The sequence below is a fragment of the Thrips palmi genome, unplaced genomic scaffold, assembly GCF_012932325.1.
Source record: "Thrips palmi isolate BJ-2018 unplaced genomic scaffold, TpBJ-2018v1 HiC_scaffold_16, whole genome shotgun sequence".
NCBI classification, from domain to species: domain Eukaryota; kingdom Metazoa; phylum Arthropoda; class Insecta; order Thysanoptera; family Thripidae; genus Thrips; species Thrips palmi.
Genome location: NW_023144625.1, coordinates 16,728,590 through 16,747,144, shown reverse-complemented (window position 1 = coordinate 16,747,144; position 18,555 = coordinate 16,728,590). Strand labels below are relative to the sequence as shown.

At 61.3% G+C, this 18,555-nt stretch overlaps 1 protein-coding gene across 1 annotated transcript; it reads left to right on the top strand.

Moving 5' to 3' along the window:
* Positions 1 to 5,525: 5,525 nt before the first annotated feature.
* Positions 5,526 to 18,325, top strand: LOC117642232 (TWiK family of potassium channels protein 18). Its single transcript, XM_034380188.1, has 6 exons — positions 5,526 to 5,858; positions 5,935 to 6,073; positions 10,605 to 10,822; positions 12,000 to 12,139; positions 15,032 to 15,257; positions 18,193 to 18,325. The coding sequence occupies exons 1-6, from the start codon at positions 5,568 to 5,570 to the stop codon at positions 18,280 to 18,282; spliced, it is 1,104 nt and encodes a 367-aa protein (XP_034236079.1). The 5' UTR covers positions 5,526 to 5,567; the 3' UTR covers positions 18,283 to 18,325.
* The last annotated feature ends 230 nt before the right edge of the window (positions 18,326 to 18,555 follow it).

Here is an 18,555-nt window from a genome sequence, read left to right as displayed (position 1 = left end):
GACAGGGGAGTCGTCCTGGGTGCGGGAGAGAGAGAGAGAGAGAGAGAGAGAGAGAGAGGGAGAGAGAGAGAGAGAGAGAGAGAGAGAGAGAGAGAGAGAGAGGGTGAGAGGATTCCTGACGTTTAATAAGAGGCTTGCGCGCCCGCCAAGGTGACTTTGCGGCTTCTCGAGGACTTCCATCCAGAGCCTCTGCCGCCGCCCCCAAAAAAAGCGTGAAATAATAATGAAAATAAATTAAACGGCACTCGGTGATGGTTCAATGAACGGCCAGCACCTCAATTTGGCGTCGAGCGCCAAGTCCAAAGTCCAGAGGGCGCGGCTGAGCGCCCGCCGACCGCGGCGTAGGCAGCCCGCTGCCCGCGCCGTCCGGCGGGACTGCCTGCTTGACTACCATTACCATTACCATTAAGGGCTAGACCACACATGATCGTATGCCATTTCGGGCCCGACACATGCCCGCCTGCACTGCAAAACGAGACATGGCCTGCGGCAGGCGCTTCCCGCGCGCACACCCATCTTCTTCCCAGGGATGGCCGTTGGGGATTATAAGTGATTATGGTGGTTAGTAAGAATTATTGGGATTATTGGAAATTATTTGGGCACCAGCCCTGCAAACCTGTCAACATGTCGAAAAAGCATGTAAAACCCAAAATTGCTGACGTTGGGCGGCCACTGCGTCCAAGCTGGTGGTGGTCAAAAACACCCCTCAACGTCTGAGTTCTCCCCAGACCGACCCCTCACTTGTATACCTCACCTACGGGAACGCCCAGCACCACAAGTACCCGGTATTTCTCGAGTTTCCAGTGCACGAGCGTGGGGCCGCCGCGCAGCGCATGGCGAAGCAAGCGGCAAAGCCACTCCCAGGAAGTGATCGCTGATTGGTCGAGTCGAGGCAGTCGGAGCCAATACGACGCCAATGCGATGTGCTCTAGTGCGCCCAACTTGTCCGTCTCCACGCACTCCGGCCGGGCCGTGCGGGGGCGGAGAGATATGGCGCAGAATTATTGCCCTCTGTGTTGCCTCCCCGGTGGCGCAAATACTTGTAGGATTCCTCCGGGGCGCTCGAGCCAATAACAGAGCTATCTCTTTGGGGCGCGCGCCGCGCCGCCGCGCCTGGTGAAGATGTGCCTCGTCCCGGACCCCGTCCCGGCCGCGCCGGTAGACACGTGAGTTGGCGACTCGTTCATCCGAGGCACACGGCGAAAATACTTTGTTATTGCATTCTTTCCCTCCGTCTGTCTCTGTCCCTCATCCTCTCTCGCCCCCCCCCCGTCCTTCCCCGCCTCCTCACACGCCCCAGCACCTACCAATCCCGGAATCCTCACCATTAGAAGTTTGGATTGCAGCCGGGAGTCTTCCGACATGATACATGACTAACTTTTCGCTCTGAGATATTGAACATGGCGCGCTCCTGATACTCTCCAGAGGACTGGCCTTCCCCCTCCCCTCCCTCTCTCCTCGCGGGGACTGATCGTGCTAAACAACTTCTGCCATTCACAATAATGGACCGCACCCTGATTTGACCGCCAAAATCTCGGAAACTCGTGTTTGTTTTCTGATCTCCGTCCCCCTCCCCCTCCTCCCCTCTCTAAGGAGGTGTGCGTGTGTGTTTCGCCGTGATGGTCGCACCTCCCGGGCAAATATTAGCGCTCGGCGTGGCTCGGCTCGGCACGGCTCGGCTCGGCACGGCATGTACGTTCTGCCGAGCGATTCTGAAGGGCCGTTTCGTCTTTCTTTGTCTCACTGATGGGGCGCCCCGGACGGCTCGGACGGCCCCGGACGGGTGCGAGAGGGACAGAGCGACGAACCGATCTCCTGAATCGCACGCCTCGAGATGGGGGCAAACAGGGCTGGGAAAGGAGGTCGTCGAGTGGCCAGGTCGCGAGCACGTCGTGCGAGGTACAAAAAAAGCGTTTGAGCTGACAGCAAATATGGATTCAGCGAACCGCACCCGCTCCCCCAAGTGGACACGGGCGTTTGATTTCATTTCGCGGTGAACGTGCGCGAGTGTCGCGGCCGGATCGGGCACGGCCGGGCACGGGCCTCCCGCCTGTGATACGACATGAAAAATCGGGTCAACAATGAATGAAAACCAGAAAAATAAAGAGACAAATGAAAAGGACGGAGAAATACTTTGAGGGGTGGAATAAAAACGTAGTCAAAGAGGAAACGGTCCGGGGATGTGAGTGATTTGAGCCAATTTTGCGTCCTGGGCCACGCGGGTTTGGTGCCGGCTCGGCCGAGGTCATCAGCGAGAGACTGGAGCCGAAAGCGAGCCGAAGCCGAAAGGCAAGCCGCCTGACGTCCTGACGTCATCGCCAGCCAACGGCTGCAGCAATGACCCGATCAGCTCAAGGCGGAACAACTCAAGGCGGGCCGGCGAACAAATGGCGGCGCATCGCGTTCGATTTGAATTCATCGCCCATTTCGGTCATTTCGGCAATTCCGGCGATATGAATCCATTGTTTCTGGCAGTGACTCCGCTCCGCGCTCCGCTCGCTCTCTCGGGCGGCGCGAGCGCGTCGCGTCCCCGCCAGGCCTGGCCGTGGCCTGGCAGTGGCCTGGCAGGCCTCCTCCATTTGTTGCGTGCCCATCGCCCTTCTCTCCGGTCTCCTCTTGCGCCCTTTTTTTTTCGTTCTGTTTTTCGGCGGATGTGTTGCCGCTGCTGCTGGTGAACGGTTGTCCGCCGGAAAATGGCTTTCCAATGCGAGTTTGATGTTTTCGGCATTTTTCAGAGGGCGGTTTGGTTTTTTCAGAGATGGGCCCCACATGATGCATGCCGTTCCGTTTGCTGCGTTATTGCCGATACGACTTTCCCGGAATCGACAGTTCTCATTTCGTAACCACTGCGCAAACAAATACAAAAACAAGTCAAAAAAACGCGGACATGAAAAACGAGAAAAAGCGGAGGGCGTGCCGGGCGTTGGGTGGCGTCGTCGTCGCGTCATCGCGGCCGTCCGGACGGCTGAGACGCCGCCGCGTCGCCGTGCAGGGCTTGTTGTTAATTCGTGGCGACGTCTCTGGGGCGTCCAGGGCGGCGTCCAGGGCGGCGTCCAGGGCGGCGTCATGCCCCGAGTGCCTGCCTGGCCGCCCTGGCTGTCCCGCCTGCCGGCCGGTTGATTGGATGGCACCAATCGCGCTGCTGTCCAAACGCCGCACACAGTTAGTTCGGGACGGCTGCCAGCTCGGCGGGCCGCCCGGCTGGCGGAGCTGGCAGGCAGCGCCGGGAAAACAGCCGCCAGTTGGCCGCAAAAGGCAGCCAGCCACCCACCCAGGCGGCGCGGTGCGGCCAGCACCGGGCACCACCGGTCGCCCCCAGGACGCTGTTGACGTTGACGCAGACGCGCCTTGCCGCGGCGCCCCGGCCAGCGGATCCAGGATGCCTTGGCGCCGCTTGCCGCGGTCTCCAGATTCCGGGCCACTCCCTTTATAACGCGGTTCAGGTCCCGAGCGTCGTCTTCCGGACCATCGGGACTGGGGGTCGCCCCGCCCCGCCCCGCCCCGCCCCGCCCCGCCCCGCCCCGCCCCGCCCCGCCACGCCCCGCCCCGCCCCGCCCCGCCCCGCCCCGAGCCGCAGCAGCGCCTTGGACAATCCTGCCCGTTGGCTCGCCCCGGCCGCGTCTCTGTCTTGGTGAGGCCCTCGCCGGAGGCCCTCGCCGAGGGCGGCGGACAGAACCGACAGTTCTATCACAGCAGTCCTCACGCCTCGGCAACTGCACGGAGCAATTCTCGACTGACCGCTCGTCCCGGCGAGCGAGCCGGGCCAGCGGAGCGCCCCAAGCCCTGACCACCACACTGCCTCTCACCGGACGAGTCCAGGCTGGCCAGGGTTTTACGTCCGGGGTGCGTCAACTCGACCTAACTCCCGCTGTTTGGGTTTCATATCTAACGGCGAGGGTTCGATCCAGCAGGCGGTGACATTCGAATAAACAAATCAAACGGCCTCCTTACCATGCTCTTCTTTACTAAGGGGATGGAATTTACAGTCGTTATTTTTTTCAACCCACCGTTTAGGGGACACAGAACTCGTAATTCCGCGAAGGCTTTGACGGCGCGCTTCGCAGAAAGACATCAAGACAGCCACTGCTGGCAATGCTAGCCGACACTCCTGGCGCTCGCTTTGAAGAGGCATTATATTGGCGCGCGTGTGTGAGTGTGTGTGGGAGAGTGTATGTGCGCGTGTGCTGGGCGCTTTAGCAAGAAGTCTTGCTGCACGGAGGCGGCGGGCGGCGCAGAGAGGGAGAGAGAGAGAGAGAGAGAGAGAGAGAGCCAGACCCCACGCACTTCACTCGTCTGCCAGCGGCAAGAGGGACGGCCTTGGAGAGGGCGCGCAGGATTGGTTTTTGAGCGCCACCATTCCCACTGACATCAGAAGGAAGCAGGCCGAGGGGCAGCAGGCCCCACGAGGGGCGCGGCGTGGCGGGGCGTGGCGGGGCGTGGCGGGGCGAGGCTGCGGGCTGGCCTGGGCCACGAAGCCGCCGCCACTGCTCATGTGTCGCCGGCAGATGTGGGACATCGCTCAAGCGGGGCTCCGCTCCAGCCTGCCTGACTCCAGGACCCCGTGCCGTGCCCCCCGCCGGGGTCTCCCCTCCCCCTCCCCCTCCGCGCACGCAAGCGTGAGATCTCGGTGCGCTCGTGGAGGCCGCCAGCCTCACCACACATGTGGTCGCCGTGGTGTACAGCGGCCACCATTTGTTGGCCCGCGGTCGCGGCCTCGCGACGAGGTGGCCGACGTCTGGGGGACGCCAAGGACACACGGACGGCCTTGGGCACGGCCTTGGACGGCCTTGGCGGGGCTTCGTCCTCTTATTCCGCACGCACGATAATACGCCGCCAGTGATTAAAGTCCCGACGTCGCCAAGGCGAAGGCTCGGCAAGGCTATCCGTCCCTCCCGACCGCAGTCCGGGTTCGTCTTGGCGTCCCAGCAACCCACTGCCAGCCCACGGCCCGACTCAACTATTTTGTGCTGAAACCGCAGAGCAGAAGCAGCTGCGTTCACAACGCCGCAACCCCACCGAGCCCTTCTTGGTGGGAAAGGGCCTGGTGCCCGCTGGAGGGTTCCCCCGCCCTTCTCGCCCTTCGCGCCCTTAGTCTCTGTCCCTTCTTAGACATTTTTATTCTCCTCCGTGACCATCGCCGCGTGTTTGCTTCCTTCCGGTCTCCGTTTCCGGGTTTCCGGGCCGACGTCACCCGCACCTGCCCCTCATTCGATGCCTGATGCCAACTTTTTCTGCTTGCAGATGCGACCCAGTCCAATCCGATTCCACTGACCGAGGCCGACAGGCGGCAGGCCGGCGCGCCCTCGAGGTGGCCGAGGCCGTGATGTGATGGGCCGAGGCTGTCCGCGGCACTGGCTGCGCTGTCCGCGCGATGTATGACGTCGTGGTGGCCAACAACGAGGCCATCGCTTACCCGCAGCGGCCCGGGCCAAGGCGGCCAAGGCGGCCGAGGCCTCGGCGGCCAGGCGCGCGGTCTGGCGGCCGCATGCCGCAGGTGGCCGAGGCAGGCATGAAGGAGGCCCGCCCCGGGCTCTGCAGGCTCTGGCCGCTCCGGCCGCTCCGGCGCCATGGAGCGGAAGCGGTCGTCGCGTCGCCACAAGCCGCTCGGCGAGAAGATCAAGGACTCGCTGCGCCACTTCGTGGCCTTCATGTTCAGCAACGTGGGCATCATCGGGCTGGTCGTCGGCTACACCATCGTGGGCGCCCTGCTCTTCCAGCACATCGAGGGCAAGAACCCCAAGAGCGTGACCAAGAAGACGGAGGACGCCGACCGGCTGCGCAACGCGACCGCCGACCGCCTCTGGAACGTCACGTGCTGCTTCATCATCCCGCTGGAGGAGGACGTCTGGATCAAGGAGGTGGGTGCGGCCCGGCGCGGCCAGCAGGCCGATGCAGGGCCATGCACAGGCCGAGGCTAATGAGAGTGTGTTGCAGGCCAACAAGCTGATCGAGGAATATCAGAAAGACTTTGTCCGCACCATGAAGGGGGCGGGTTCGGACAGCGGCAAGTCTACGGACAACTGGTCCTTCTCCGGCGCCTTCCTCTACTCCCTCACCGTCATCACGACCATCGGTAAGGGCTTGCGTCGCTCGCGTGTTGTGTTCGCCGAGAGTGCGGGCTGCTTAGAGCAATATGTAGTGTTGAAAGACAAAACACTCGCATGCCCGCGTCTCAGCCGGCTCCGCCCGGCCGGCCCGGCGCCCGGATTCAGTGCTGTCGGCCAAACGTGGGTAATCGGTCATAAGATCCATATTTCACTCGGCTGCTCCCGCCGAGCCTCTGTCAGCTCAGCCCCTTTCACCACCAGCTCACTCGCACGCACACACACGCACACCCACGCACGCACCCACGCACACACACACGAGCGCGCCCTGTCCTTCACACCCAGGCGACCACGTCACAGAAGATACATGAGTCGAGACAAACAATTTTGCCCACGTCGTCTTCGTCGACCGATTCCAAGGGCGGTACAAGGGGTATCCGGGCCGGGCACGCCCAAGGCAGGCCCGGATGCCCCAGTAGGCGCCTGCCAGAGCACGGGTTGCCCTTTACACCACTGCTAAAACGACAAACAACTCTCCCAGAATCCAACATTATTCGTGAAAGCTGTAACGGCGGTCGTGAGACTGTCTGTATGTTTGGGATGACTGACGGAGGGAGGCACACCCGGTGGTGGCGGAAGTACCAGGATGTGGCTGAGGGACTCGCGGCGCAGCCACGCAGCGAGGCATGCATAAAACATGGCGCACCTGCACACACCTAAAGAGGGGAGTCGTACCCGGCCGACCGCCGCCGCAGCCTTCCTGCCCGCCATCCTGCGCACCGCCATCACGGCCGCCATCCTGGCCGCGTTCGGCATCGGGTTCTGCTTTTCGGTTTCCAAATTAGTTGCAGTCGAGCCACATTCCTGCGCGTCCTCGCCGTCCTCGCTCCCGCCCCCTGGCGCCAGGCTGCCCGCTCCGGCGCCGCCGCGCACCCGCTCCCCTCCCCGCCCCCGCCTCCGACCGGGGGGACGGCTTAATAGCTTCTTTATGGCATTAATCATACCTGCAAATCGCGGAGCACCTTCGCGGCCCTAAGCGAGGCCGTACCTTGGCGCTGGCGGCGCTGGCGGGGCCGGCCGTCGTCGGAGTCGAGGGGGCTTCTTGCCGCGCCCCCACCCTCCGCGTTCCAAACAGAGACAACCGTGGCTTTCCAGATCCCGTTTCGACGAGCCAGTCTAATTCTGATCTGTTCAATAAATAGTGAGGGCTGGGGCACGGGCTGGGACGTCGTCCCGGTAGCGACACGACGGCGGTTCAAAGCCGCCTCCCTCACGGTGTCTCGCTCACTGGAGTCCCCGCCGCGCGGTGGAGTGCGTCGCGGCGGCCCAGTCGGCCCTCGCTGCGGGACGTCCCCGTCGTCGCAGTGCACTGCAATGCTGCAGCGGCCGCAGCGCTCCAAGTGATTCCCGGGCCGCGTCGGAGGGGCGATAACTGATACTGACGTCGCTGTGCCAGCCCGCGCGGCGGGGATGAGCAGTGGTCTGCCCCCACGCCTTCGCTGCCAAGGCCGCCAACAACACACTGAAAAAAAAATACAGTGAAGCTGGATTTGAACCCGCGTGCGAGCGCGCGATTCCCCCACTATGTAAAGGGGCCGCCTCGACTGATGGCGCGGCAGGGGTGACTTATTGCAAGGAAGGTGTCTCCTTCAAGTTAGCCTCGGAGACCAGACCAGGGGCCACGGCTGGCAGGGCCGTCGGGGCCGTCGGGACCGTCGGGGCCGGCGGGGCTGGCCCGGAGCCACATTATTAATACGTTGGGCTTTGGGCACAGCACTGCAGGAGTACATTTGGCGGTGTGCGCGGCGTGCCACCACGGTGCCACCACGGTGCCACGCGCACGCGTCCCCGAGAAAAATGAGGAAAATGGCGACGGATTTTCGTCCAGAAATGAATTATTTGGGCCGCGGCGTGGCGAGCGGAGGCAGCGCTGCAGCAGCGAAGCACCGGCAGTGAGCCAGGGCAGCGGGCAGGGCGGGCAGGGCGTGGAGGCGGCCGGCCGTGAAGGCGCGGCCAGGACTCGCCCAGGCAGGAAGGGTTGCCCTTTTTGTTTTTAAATCCTCGGCGCGCAGAGTGCAGGCAGGCCGCCGAGTCGCGCGGGAATGGCCAGGGGGAAATGACGGAAGCACCGCGCCCCGCCCCGCCCCAGCGTCTCCGCGTCAATCCCCGGAATGGGACTTCCATTCCAGACATAATTCGGTCGCGGCAAATGGCACGCCAAGCGGCCGAAGCAGGGGATCCGTTTTCGTTTCGCCGGATCGCGACCGAAGCGAAATTGCCGGTGCTTATGGCCTGCTTGTGCTGCTCGGCGCACTCGTTACCGGCCGGACGGACGCACTGAGTGCGGGGCGGTGCGGAGAGCGCGGCGACTGCCTGAAGGGCTGCCAGGCGGGCACACCGAGGCACGCCCAATGGCTCGACCAATCGCCGCCTGAGTAATACGGCTCGACCTGCTTTGTTTCATCTCGGCGGGGCGGGGCGGGGAAGCACCAAGCCAGACAATGTCGGCTGATACCTTCGCATCACTCGGGCCAGCCCGCCCCGCCCCGCCCCGCCCCGCCCCGCCCCGACAGCGAGGCCGCGCCAGCCCCACGCCCTGCCTTGCATTGTCGACACCAATCAATCCCACGCCGGCTGCTGCTGTCTGCAGCGCGAGCAGTGCCCTGGCAGTGCCCTGGCAGTGCCCTGGCAGTGCCCTGGCAGTGCCCTCGCGCCGCTCCGTCCCTCTCGCACCCCTTTCGAGCCCCCTTTTCAGGGGGCTAAGATTCGTGGCCCCTTACCTTGGGGCTTCGATTTGAGGCCCCTGCCAGAGGGCTTCGAGTTGTCTTCCCCTATCAAGGCGCTTCGATTGGTGTGCCCCCACCTTGGGGCTTCGATTTGTGCCCCCCTGAGAGGTCCTGCTGCGTCTCTTTCTCGTCGCTCTGTCTCCCTCGCACACATGCGCCCAGTGCAGGTGCGAGAGAGACAGAGCGACGACCACTTGACGCAGCGACTTCCGCGACGCCTCCGCGACGCTCGACGCGCGCGACGCTCGCGATGACAGTGAAATATTCATGACGACAGGATCGCTGTGCTCGCCGTGCTGACTCCTCCTCGGCCGAATGTTTTCCGTCAACAGAGGAGGCTCGAGTCTTTCCGCCCGCTGCCTCTGTCGGCCTAGGCGCCGCGGCACTGCTGCGACCCCCGCCCCCTCTCGCTGATTTTGACAAAGCTTGCGTCACACTTTTCATTTTAATTTATTTTTTTGCATCGCGCTGCGCTGCAAGGCGACCGCGCGGTTCATGAAGAGGTGACTGAAATTGTATCCCGAAAACCGCACCACCGCCACCACGGCCTCGGCGAGGACAAAAAAATGGGAAGGCGGAATAATAAAAATAAACAATACTTCCGCTTCGGAAAGGTGGGGTGGGAAATGGGAAGCGGGTCGCGGCGGAAGGGGAACGGCGAAAGGCGAAAGCAAGGTCAAGATGTAATTTCATTTTGAGCCCCGGTTTGGATGCGCGGGGCCGCGGGGCCACCGAGCAGCTGCCGAGGCGTGGGAGCGGCCTACGGCCCTGCCTGGCCGAGGGTGGAAGGTTCGCCTCACGTCGCGCGTCACAATGAAACGCCACACGCCGATGGGGCGCCGAGGGGCTTCGGCGATCAACCATTTTCCGCTGTACCGCCGCGTCGAGGCCGCCGAGGCCGTGGCGACAAAGCACCACAAAGCACGCGTCTGCACTGCTAGTCGAACCCGTCCTCGCTTCAAACAAGTTGGGCCGACTGGCTTCAGCCTGGCTTCAGCCTGGCTTCGGACCGCGGCGACTTTCATACTTTTTGACAGACGAGGCGGGGCGGGGCGGAGACGGGTTCGGCCCCAGAGTTTCCGGCGAGGACCACTTAGTCGCTTCATTTCTCGTGCCTCGATATCATTTCGCTCTGATTCAGCGCGATTCCTACTTTTACGTTTTTAAGACGGCACCTCGTTTATTGTGGGGCCGTCTCCCCTCCAGATTCCACCACTCCCCCCCCTTTCTCTTTCCCGCGGCGCGCGATGAGGGGTCCTGCGGGTCCTGGAGGCACACCTCTCACAGACACACGGGCGGCGCTCCCCCACCCCTCATGAAGAACGACGATTCCACTGCATTGCCAATTATTTTGTATAATGGCCCGGCCGCAAAGCTCGTTAAAGCTTTTTGGTTCCCGAACAAAAGCAGACAGTGTATGGCTGCCATAGGTGTGCCCTCTTTTCGCCTTACCACGCCGTCTCCCCCCTCCCCCCGCTCGCACGGAGCAGAGCAAGCCAAAAGCGCGGCCATGAACGCTCCAGCAAGTGAGATGAGGCAAAAAATTGTAGAAATAGAAACAAAGCGGGGGATTTAATTCCATCGATTTGTCGACATTTTGACCTACTTCGCGACGCCGGTGCTCCATAACTAGCTGTGTTCGCTGCAGTCCATCGTGACGCATTTTCTTCAAACTTTTATTTTCTGCTTCTTGTTGCTTTTTGTTCCTCTTCGGGTTCGAGCTCAGCCGAAGCTGTCTTCCTCTTCCGGCGCTCACCCTCGTCTCGCTGTTCAGGTTACGGCAACGTGACGCCGCGGTCCGAGTGGGGCAAGATTACCACCGTCGTGTACGCCATCATCGGCATGCCCCTGTTCCTGCTGTACCTGTCCAACATCGGGGACATCCTCGCCAAGTCCTTCAAGTGGACCTACGCCAAGTTGTGGCTGTGCAAGGGCTGCCCCGGGGCGCGGCGCAGACGCCTGGCACGCGCCATGCAGCACGGCAACATGTCCGTGTCCAGGCACTCCAGGTAACGTCTTGACAATGGTAAAGATCCTTCTTTTAAAAAGCGCATGTGTTAAATTTGAACCAGTGCATGTTTACAGCGTAAAATCGTTACCGCCGGTCGCTGCCGACTTCGGTGACAACCACTCGTGGACCCCCGGCGCCCACCCTGCCGCGCAGTTCGCCGCGCGCCGCAGTCTTTCGGGGGTCCACGCCAGGCACGCCAGCCATGACGGCTACCCCTCGGGGCCGCCGAGCCCCCGTCAGCGCGCCCCCAGGGGCCGCCCCGCCCGTCACCTCGAGGACGAGGACGAGCGGTGCTGGGGGTCGACGCCGAGGTCGTCGCGCTCGCGCAAGGTGGGCGTGGACTACGGCAGGGACGAGCTCGGCGTGGAGGACGACTGGGAGTCGTCGCCGCGGAGCCGCAGCAGGAGCAGGTCGGCCTTCGGCAGGCAGGTGAGGCCACCCGGCCACCCGGCCACCCGGCCACGCGCGACATCTGCGGCCGTCGACGAACCGGCCCGTCTCGGCAGGACTCTCATTGCGATTCCTCCCGACGTGGCGGTGCCGAGCAGCGCCGCACCACCGCGGGAATTTTTCCTCCAAAGTTGACTTGAGAAATCAAAACCGCGGGGCTGTGCGTTTCGTGTAACTTAAAGTTTGGCGGCGCTGCGTAATGTAGGCAGCAGCGACGCGGTGCGGAAATAATATGATTCTTCTTTCGCTTGGCCGCCACGCCGCCATCGCCGTGCTCAAACTGAGTCTTGCGTCCACAGGGCGGCGCGGCTTACCCGCGCGGCAGGACGCCCGTCGCGGACCTCAACGGCGGCTGGGGCGCCGGACGGCGCGGCCCGCGCGGCCGGTCGGTGGAGCTGAACGAGGTAAGGCAGTAACACGCGGCAGCTGGAAGGGCTGGAAGGCATGATGCAGCTAACACACTGCCTCTTGCAGGACACGGACCTCGAGATGGGCTTCCAGCCCACGCGGCGGGGCCGGCACTTGGACGATGGCGGCCTGCGAGGCGCGGCGCGGCGGCAGGGGAGACGACCTCGGCGACGGCACCACGACGAGGACCTCGAGGAGGAGGAAGAGAGCGGCAGCAGCGCCGACAGCGACGTGGAGGACGAGGACGACGATGAGGAGGAGGGGGAAGAAGAGGAGGAGGGCACGACCGTGTCCGACGAGGAGGCCGAGGAGGAAGAGGACGAGGTGGACGACGGCGAGGAGGCCGACGACGAGACCAACAGCTCGTCCGAGAGCGGGGACACTTACGACCCGCAGACCGTCACCGTGCCCGTCACGCTCTGCCTCGCCATCATGGTCGGGTAAGCGGCGCGCCGAGGACGAAGCGTGAATGAGCCAGCTCCACGCTCCGCATGTGGGTCACCAGGTTCGGCAGCCAAACGGCGGCCAAAGCGCGTCGTCGGCGAGAGTGGCGGCCGTGGCGGCACCAGGGCGTGGCCTGGCTTCATTTTCCGCGGCAGTGCCAAGGCAGTGCCAAGGTGGCGGTGGCTTGGCGGTGGCGCTTCGGCCCGGCAGGCACGCCGCGCCAGGCTGCCAGGCTCAACAACATGTAATGATGGGAATTCATTTACCGCCAAACTTTGGCCGCGCCGCCGCCAAGCGCGCCGAGCGAGGCCAGGGCCAGGGGGCTAGCGAGTCATTACAGAGTCTCATTATTCCTTTGGAGTGCCAGTCGGGCGCACCTCCGCCGAGTACCTCCACCGAGTAGCTCTACCGAGTGCCGCCACGCCGGCAAAACTTTCTCGCGTCTCCGGCCGCTGCTTGGCGCTCCGCAGCGAACGGGCGGACAGGGCTGGCCTGCCTCGGCCTGCCTCGCGGCACCGCGCACACCGCACCGCCTCGCCTCGCCGCCTCGCTCGGGTAATTGGGGGATTAACGAAAAGCAAAACCGGAATCCGGTTACGTGTCCGATGGGCGGCGGCCGATCCTAGGGGCCGATCGGCAATGCCTCCCCCTTCCCCCTTCCCGTGACGTGTTGCCCCCCAGGGGCGCAGCCTGGCAGCGCGTCGCCACAAATTTGGAGCGTCGTCGTGACCGCGCCGCCCAGACGGCCAGGCCCGGCTAGGGCTGTGCGGTTATTGGAATTCTAACCGAATAACCGGTTACTGAAATAACCGGATTCTTTCCAGGTTAACCGGTTTGTCAAAATTAACCGGTTTTTAAAGGAACTCACAATAACCGGTTATTGCAATTTCTCAAAAACCGGTTAGTTTTTAAAAAGGTTAAATAACAAAACGAATCGGTGTGTAACACGATAAAGTAATCGGAGCAATTTAGAAAAACAATTACCTTTGGATTATATACCGGTTTCTTACCAATGAAAACTCCACTAAATTAAGTATATAGGGGTCCTCCCGAAACAATTATGCAACTAAGCACGACGTTAAAACCGGTTAACCGAAGGCCGGTTAACCGTATTTGTCGGTTATTCGGTTAACCTATACCGGAAAAGGCATTAACTTAACCGGCCGGTTAATGAAATAACCGAATGCAATAACGGTTAACCGGTTAACCGCACAGCCCTAGGCCCGCCCTACCTTCCACTGCCTTCCCCGCGACGCGGTGAAATATTCAAATCCGATTGGCGGCATCAATATGCAGCGAGCCCCGCCCCACCCCGCCCCGCCCCGCCCCGCCCCGCCCCGCACATGCACGCCCTGGGGCAGGCCGGGCGGAGGAGGCTGCCGCCGAAAAACAGCCGCCTCCTCCGCCGGCCCGGGGTTCGAGTCTCCTCGCCGGCTCGAGTTTGCAGCGAAACAGCGAAACACGACTCGGGCGAAAATCCCAGATTTGGGTGCTACTTCTTGCTTGCTTGCTTGCTTGCGCGGCGCGGCCCCCTGGGGTACGTTGCTGGGAACGCGCGGCACCATTCCCTTGCGGGAAAGTTGGGACCGCGCACCGCGAGCACCGCGCGCCTCCCCGGTGGACAAGAAGTAGGCAGGCCTGCCTGGAGGAACGCGGCGCCGGCGGAGAACACGCCGCGGGAGAGTGCAGCTCTCTGCTCGCTGCGCCCCTCCAAGCTCCAAGCCTCGCTGGCGGAGCTCCGAGGCGCGTGGCTTGCTGACATAATAGATTTCCTCGACGAGAGCTTGAGCGCGGCCGGGGCCTCCGTGGAGGACGAGGAGGAGGGGGAGAGAGAGAGAGAAGCCGCAAAGATTGCCTATATTTTTACGCCGCAGTCGCGATGAACTGAAGCGTCGGCAGTCCCGGCAGATAAGGGCGCCACGAAGACACGCCACGCCACACCGCGCCGGCACCCCCACCCTCTAACCCCCTCGCCTCGCCGGACTGAAACTCGTTACGGAAGAGGAAAATAATAGTACTAACAAAATGTGCAGCGCCTGCAAAGTAAGTCTTCGGCGGGCACAAAAAAAAGTGGAAGGGAAAAAAAATGTTTGGCGTCCATCGCTTAATATTTGGCCCACTCTCTCAGGTCTCGGCAACACGCGGCGTCACTAATGATGCCCTTCGTTACGCAGAGCCTTGTCGAACCGGCGTCGCTGACACCAGCAGGTCGTTTACGAATACCGCCGCGGCTTTCATAATTAATGTAAGACAATGCAGGAGGGGGAGGGGGCGGCCCGCGGCCCGGGGATGGGGGTCGACTTTGAGCAACTCTTCGCGCACGCACCCAGAGGCGGGGTGGGGTGGGGCGGGGCGGGGCGGGGTCCCGAGGCGGGGCGCGTTGGCTCTCTAATTGCCCCGGACAATGCAACGCTGTGACAACGCCCCTTTTCCTGTTCGGGATGACGCGGGAAGCGACAGTTTGGGGATGGCTTCGCCATGGCCTCGCCATGGCCTTGCAGCGAGCCGCACCACCGCGCTCTTTGTTCGGTTGGCGCGGCTCGCTGCGCGGACTGGTACACTGCCTCCGCCAGGTGGCACTGAAGCGCGGCGGTGGCGGCAGCATGGCGCGGATGATGACTGCAGACCGGTCGGCAGTAAATAAGCGTCCCCATCAGATTGGGCCTCAGAGACACCGGGCGCGGCGCGGCGCGGGCGGGGCCTTGTGGCGGGGGCCTTGACGTGCACTGGCAGTTAATTTCGAGACGCCTTCCTCGGCCGCCTCGGCACCGCCGTGCCGCCACGTGCGCCTGTTGGGTGACTGGTCGATAAATTCGCCGAACTGCAGTGTACCGTCGACTTTCCTTCCGGATCCAGAACAACGACTGACGCGTGTGCATGCACTGTAGGTACGTCTGCGGCGGCGCCGTGCTCTTCTCCAAGTGGGAGGACTGGGACACGCTGGACGGCTCCTACTTCTGCTTCATCTCGCTGTCCACCATCGGCTTCGGCGACATCGTGCCCGGCTCCAGCGTCTACTCGGACGGCGACGGCATCGAGATGTCCTTCATCTTCTGCTCCATGTACCTCATGATGGGCATGGCCCTCATCGCCATGTGCTTCAACCTGATGCAGGTGCGTGTCTGCTCGTGTGTGTGTGTGCGTTTGTTTCGTCACCAGGGACGTCCCTAGGGAGCGTCTTCAGAGTTGCCAGGAATTTATTTCTGTTCGCCTGTCTCTCCGTGAGAAGGTCACGCGGGTGGGGGCAAGGCCATATTGAGTGCGTTGGTGCGCGTGCTTGTCTGTGTGCGTGGGAGCGTGACATTGTGACTGTGTGTGTGTATGTGTGTGTGCACGCTGTAGGGAGGGGAAAGGGGAAAGTGACACCTGTAAGTTTGTCACATGTCTCCGGCGGCGCCGTGGGCCAGGTACGCCGACCCAGCCCACCGATGCTGGTGGCGGCGTGGCGGGGGCAGACGTCGTCCAACCTTTATACGGCTGCTGCGACGGACGGGCGGGGCTGCGGGGTTGCCGCCGCAGCCGCCCTGCCGGCCCAGAGGGCGTCGTTGTCGCGACGCAGCACTGCGCGTGCATTCCCGGCTTGGATCCGTTCCAGCATGGTTCCAGGGCGCCGATACGGCCGCGACGTCGCCTTGAAGGAGTAACGTCTATCAATCAACGGCTCCCGGAACACCCCGGCGTCGCCGCACCCCGCCCCGCCCCGCCCCGCCGCGCGGCCAGCGGCACCCGGAGCAGGCCGCGGAGGCCGCCATGCTTGTCGCTGCGGAATGGTACTTTCCGAGCGAAAAATTGACTGCAACATGGCGGAGGCCGTCGCGGGGCAGGCGGGGATGGTGGGGCCGCTCGCGGGGGCTTCCGATACAGGCGGCTCGGCGCGATGATCGATGTTGCCGATGGAGCGCGCTGCGTGCGGCTGACGCCGTGCTCCGACGCCGCGCTCCGACGCCGCGCTCCGACGCCGTGCTCCGACGCCGTGCTCCGAAGCCGTGCTCATCCAGCATCCCGACCACCTTGAAGAGGACCATTCTGGAACGGATGCTGCTGCGCGTACTAACGACGGAATTAGCGGCAAGGACGTCTCCGCGCACTGACCAAAACAATTTTAAAACGGAGTCATTATAGACACGCAGCGTTTAAATAATAAAAATGGGTCTTATATACACGCAGCGTGTATATAATATATATACATCTTATTTTCACGCAGCGTGTCTCCAAGGCCCAGTTTTATTATTTACACGCAGGAAAAGTTTTGCTGCGTGTAAATAATATTTTGGCTTTTATTTAAACGCTGCGTGTCTCCAAGGCACCAAAAAATTATTGGCACGCAGGATTGTAAAAAGTCTTCCGACCGGCGACTGAGTCCGGCATGGCGGCTTGGTGGGTGAGTGGGTCCGTGCTTGCACGGGAATTTTTTGGCCCGGGTTCGAGACTTGCCTTCTTCTCAAAAAATTTCTGCGTGTCAATAATGAAAACCGGTGTTGTTTCAACGCTGCGTGTTTATAATAAATTCACATGTTATTTACACGCAGCGTGTCTGCAATTCCAGTTTTATTATTTACACGCAGGAAAAGTTTTGCTGCGTGCAAATAATATTTTGGCTTTTATTTAAACGCTGCGTGTCTCCAAGACACCAAAAACTTATTGGCACGCAGGATTGTAAAAAGTCTTCCGACCGGCGACTGAGTCCGGCATGGCGGCTTGGTGGATGAGTGGGTCCGTGCTTGTACGGGAATTTTTGGCCGGGTTCGAGACTTTGTCTTTTTCTCAAAAAATTTCTGCGTGTCAATAATGAAAACCGGTGTTGTTTCAACGCTGCGTGTTTATAATAAATTCACATGTAATTTACACGCAGCGTGTCTGCAAGACCCAGTTTTATTATTTACACGCAGAAATTTTTTGAGAAAAAGACGAAGTCTCGAACCCGGGCCAAAAAATTCCCGTACAAGCACGGACCCACTCATCCACCAAGCCGCCATGCCGGACTCAGTCGCCGGTCGGAAGACTTTTTACAATCCTGCGTGCCAATAAGTTTTTGGTGTCTTGGAGACACGCAGCGTTTAAATAAAAGCCAAAATATTATTTGCACGCAGCAAAACTTTTCCTGCGTGTAAATAATAAAACTGGAATTGCAGACACGCTGCGTGTAAATAACATGTGAATTTATTATAAACACGCAGCGTTGAAACAACGCCGGTTTTCATTATTGACACGCAGAAATTTTTTGAGAAGAAGGCGAGTCTCGAACCCGGGCCAAAAAATTCCCGTGCAAGCACGGACCCACTCACCCACCAAGCCGCCATGCCGGACTCAGTCGCCGGTCGGAAGACTTTTTACAATCCTGCGTGCCAATAATTTTTTGGTGCCTTGGAGACACGCAGCGTTTAAATAAAAGCCAAAATATTATTTGCACGCAGGAACATTTTGTCCCACATGGCCACCGTCGGTGGACGTCTGAGGGGAAAAATCCTGCGTGTCAATAATTTTTTTTCTGTTATGTGCACGCTGCGTGTACATAAAGTCCAATTTTATTATTTAAACGCTGCGTGTATATAATATTAGTCATTTTAAAATAAAAAGGGGGAAAGACCTGGTGGCGTTTGAACCCTGGTCCGTGGGCGGCGCTGGGCGGCTTTCCCGCGAAAAGAGCCGACAAACCGCTGGCCTGTGCCGCGCGGTCCCAATGTTAATTAATTTCAGCCACCAGCTGTGACTCTAGGGCCCGCTATCACCCAATCTAGGGGAAGGGGGAGGGGCAGGGGGCTGGGAGGGGGCGCCGGGGACAAAGGCTCATCTCTCATTGTTTGTGGCAGTCATACCAGCATCCCGGTAAAAATAAAAAAAAAGTAAAAATAAGATTAAATGAGCAGGGCACGCTTCGGGAAAAAAAATCCATGTATTTCCGCTGGGGGAGTTCATTTCAATTACTCGCGGAAGGGGGGGCAAACATGGCGGAGGTGACCGAGGCCGTGTCGACAAACACGGCGGGGGCCATCCAGGCCGTCATCCAGGACATCCACGCCGCCGCCGTTACCGCTCCACTGTGTTGCAGGAGGAGGTGATCCACAAGATCCGGTCGTGCGTCCGCACCATCCGATACGTGACGCGCTGCAACCGGCGGCGGGCGGCGGCCGCGACCTGACGCTCTGACCGTCCACGTCGGCGGCCTGCAGGGAGGACGCCAGCCCTTGCGCCAGCCCGGGCCTGGGGGACGCCCGCTGCCACGCGCCGCCACGCGCCTGGCGACGCCTGCAACAGCGCACCGCGGCACGCCGGCGCTGTGGTCGTGCAGGTAGTGTCTGTGTGTGTGTGCGTGTGTGTGTGTGCGTGTGTGTGTGTGTGTGCGCGCGCGTGTCTTGGGAAGGATATGGAGAGGGGCGACTCTGTTTCTGCTCCATTTCGTCCCCGAGCACCT